The sequence below is a fragment of the Entelurus aequoreus genome, linkage group LG23 (genome assembly GCF_033978785.1).
Source record: "Entelurus aequoreus isolate RoL-2023_Sb linkage group LG23, RoL_Eaeq_v1.1, whole genome shotgun sequence".
In the NCBI taxonomy this organism is placed as follows: domain Eukaryota; kingdom Metazoa; phylum Chordata; class Actinopteri; order Syngnathiformes; family Syngnathidae; genus Entelurus; species Entelurus aequoreus.
Window position 1 is genome coordinate 2,572,287 of NC_084753.1, and position 3,119 is coordinate 2,575,405.

A 3,119-nucleotide genomic window follows, 5' to 3' on the forward strand; every position below is an offset into this window, starting at 1 on the left:
ATGCAGCGCCGTCTACGGGGGGAGATTGTTTGTTTAAAATACGCCGTCAAGCCGCCATTGTTAGTGAGACAAAAAGGGGCGTTTTTGTCGTGCCTGTCTTTGGTGGTTCTGGACGTTGAGGAAGGGGTGATCGTGGGACAGTTTGATCATCTGCTGGGCCTGTTCACCGGCCTCATGGATGGCAGCCAAGTGCAGAAGCCTGTGGAGAACCGGAGAGAAGTTAGCTAACGCCTGGCTCGCAGCGTTGCGCAAGAGTGGAGTTTTTATTTTTTTTTGCTTTGGTTTTTTTTTTTTTGCACCAGTTGACACATCGGATGTTTTATCAGTTCCTGGCACAGCGCCAGGGACTTTCCTACGCTCCGCCCCGACAAGCCAGCTTTATACAAACATATTTCATGCCTCATATGCTGCTTTGTGTAGAAAAAGGACATGCAACATGTCAATTATGAATACCAAAGATTTGATTAATTAATACTTTTTATTTTATTCATTTTTATTTTTTGTAAAAAAAATTTAAAAAATGCTGAAAACAGACATTACAAATGGCAGCTGTGTGTTAGAGGTTATAATTGAATTAAAGTAAAAAATAAAATACAAAAAAATGCTAAACAGACAAATGTCAGCTTTGTTAGGTTATTGAATTAATTAATTAAAATAATACATTTTAATAAAAATTTGCTAAAAAAATGCTAAAACAGACGTTACAAATGTCAGCTTTGTGTTATAATTGAATTAATTAAAATAATGTTAAAATTGTATTTAAAAAAATAATTTTGTAAAAAAAAATGCTGAAAACAGACATTACAAATGGCAGCTGTGTGTTAGAGGTTATAATTGAATTAAAGTAAAAAATAAAATACAAAAAAATGCTAAACAGACAAATGTCAGCTTTGTTAGGTTATTGAATTAATTAATTAAAATAATACATTTTAATAAAAATTTGCTAAAAAAATGCTAAAACAGACGTTACAAATGTCAGCTTTGTGTTATAATTGAATTAATTAAAATAATGTTAAAATTGTATTTAAAAAAATAATTTTGTAAAAAAAAATGCTGAAAACAGACATTACAAATGGCAGCTGTGTGTTAGAGGTTATAATTGAATTAAAGTAAAATAAATAAATAAATAAAAAATGCTAAACAGACAAATGTCACCTTTGTTATAGGTTATTATTAAATTAATTAATTAGAATACTTTTTAATTAAAAAAAAAAATGCTAAAACAGATGTTACAAATGTCAGCTTTGTGTTATAATTGAATTAATTAAAATAATAAATGTTAAAATTGTATTTTTTAAAAAAAAATACTGTAAAAATAAATCCTGAAAACAGACATAAATGTCAAATGTGTGTTCTAGGTTATAATTGATTTAATTCATATATTTGTACATTTAATTCATTTCCACTTTTTGTTGAAAAAAAAAATGCTGAGAACAGACGTTACTAATGTTTAAAGACAACATTTGGTGTCAGCTTTGTGTTATAGGTCACAAAATGTACCATTATTAGTTATTTCAGGGGTGTCCAAAGTATATTGTAGGGAAAAATATAAGAAACAAGATGAGAAACAGCTGAAATGTTGATACTAATTACCAATACAATGTGTCACTCAGTTTTGATATATTGGTCGCATTTTTAAAAACGTGAAAATACCTCCTGCATAATGAGACATTTAAAAATGTATTACATTTTTATTGTTTGTTTTTTTGTCCAACCCCTTCCTGCTCCGTCACGGATACGAATAGCTGGGCAAATTTCCCCGAGTTATTCTTATTGTGGTAACGCGGCGGTAGGCTTGGGATCGAATCCTGCCAAGTTTTAGGCGTGCAAATGTGTTTTTAAAAAAACGATTGCACAAATTATTTTCCCATTTTTTGCAGAAAAATGCATCACATTACATTTACGTCGGATTAAAAAGTCTACCAAAATAAAAGCTTGTGCATATTTAAATTGATTTTTTTGCATGCATTAAGAGTGTTTTTCTACGTGCAACACTTTGCGTTAAGACAAAAAAACACTTACGTGTCACCTTCCTCGGTCACGACGCTCCTCCACGGCTCGTAGTCGAGAACGCGCGCCTCGCCGTCGTGCACGGCCAGCAGCTCCAGGTCGTGGACGAGCTCGTCCTCCTTCAGCGACCCCAAGCCGCTGTCGAAGCGCTCGTCCGGGCACGCCGACGGCGCCTTGCCCGGCTCGGGCTCCGCGTCGTCGCTGTAATCCGCCAAGTGGTGCCGGAACACTCCACGAAAGTCCACGTCGGCCATTGTCACGCACACACGGGAGGTTGTCGATGGCGCTGGGGTTTTGTGCGCCCGGCTGGGAGGAGCCTGAGTGGGGATTTCCACTTTGACTTATCTGAGGACGGGAGGAGCAGGGAAACCACACGCAGAGAGAGAGAGAGAGAGAGAAAAACTCCCTTTTGCTAGAAGGACAAGTCAACGTGAAAATTTGTAGTTTCCTGCGTGACGCCCTCAGGGAATGTTTGAGCATGGCGGCCGTGACTGGAGGGGACATCCTGCGACAATGACCACTTTTCCATGCACTTACTTCTGTCTCTGGGGGGGATGTTTGACAAGTCATGTGACATTTGGACAGCAAAACTACAAACCCCGTTTCCATATGAGTTGGGAAATTGTGTTAGATGTAAATATAAACGGAATACAATGATTTGCAATAATGTTCAACCCATATTCAGTTGAATGCACTACCAAGACAACATATTTGATGTTCAAACTCATAAACTTTATTTTTTTTTTGCAAATAATATTTAACTTAGAATTTCATGGCTGCAACACGTGCCAAAGTAGTTGGGAAAGGGCATGTTCACCACTGTGTTACATGGCCTTTCCTTTTAACAACACTCAGTAAACGTTTGGGAACTGAGGAGACACATTTTTGAAGCTTCTCAGGTGGAATTCTTTCCCATTCTTGCTTGATGTACAGCTTAAGTTGTTCAACAGTCCGGGGGTCTTCCTTGTGCTATTTTAGGCTTCACACATTTTCAATGGGAGACAGGTCTGGACTACAGGCAGGCCAGTCTAGTACCCGCACTCTTTTACTATGAAGCCACGTTGCTGTAACACGTGGCTTGGCATTGTCTTGCTGAAATAAGCAGGGGC

At 37.4% G+C, this 3,119-nt stretch overlaps 1 protein-coding gene across 1 annotated transcript in view; it reads right to left on the reverse strand.

The window, feature by feature from the left end:
* The window catches only part of LOC133640526 (NF-kappa-B inhibitor alpha-like), a 6,239-nt gene extending 3,921 nt beyond the window's left edge, over positions 1-2,318 (reverse strand). The window contains exons 1-3 of the mRNA XM_062033993.1: positions 2,023-2,318; positions 94-199; positions 1-12 (exon numbers count right to left, since the gene is read on the reverse strand). The exon at positions 1-12 is cut by the window's left edge and continues 196 nt beyond it. Coding sequence (XP_061889977.1) covers positions 1-12; positions 94-199; positions 2,023-2,264 — 360 coding nt within the window. The 5' untranslated portion in view covers positions 2,265-2,318. The remainder of the gene's footprint in view (positions 13-93; positions 200-2,022) is intronic.
* Positions 2,319-3,119: the final 801 nt, after the last annotated feature.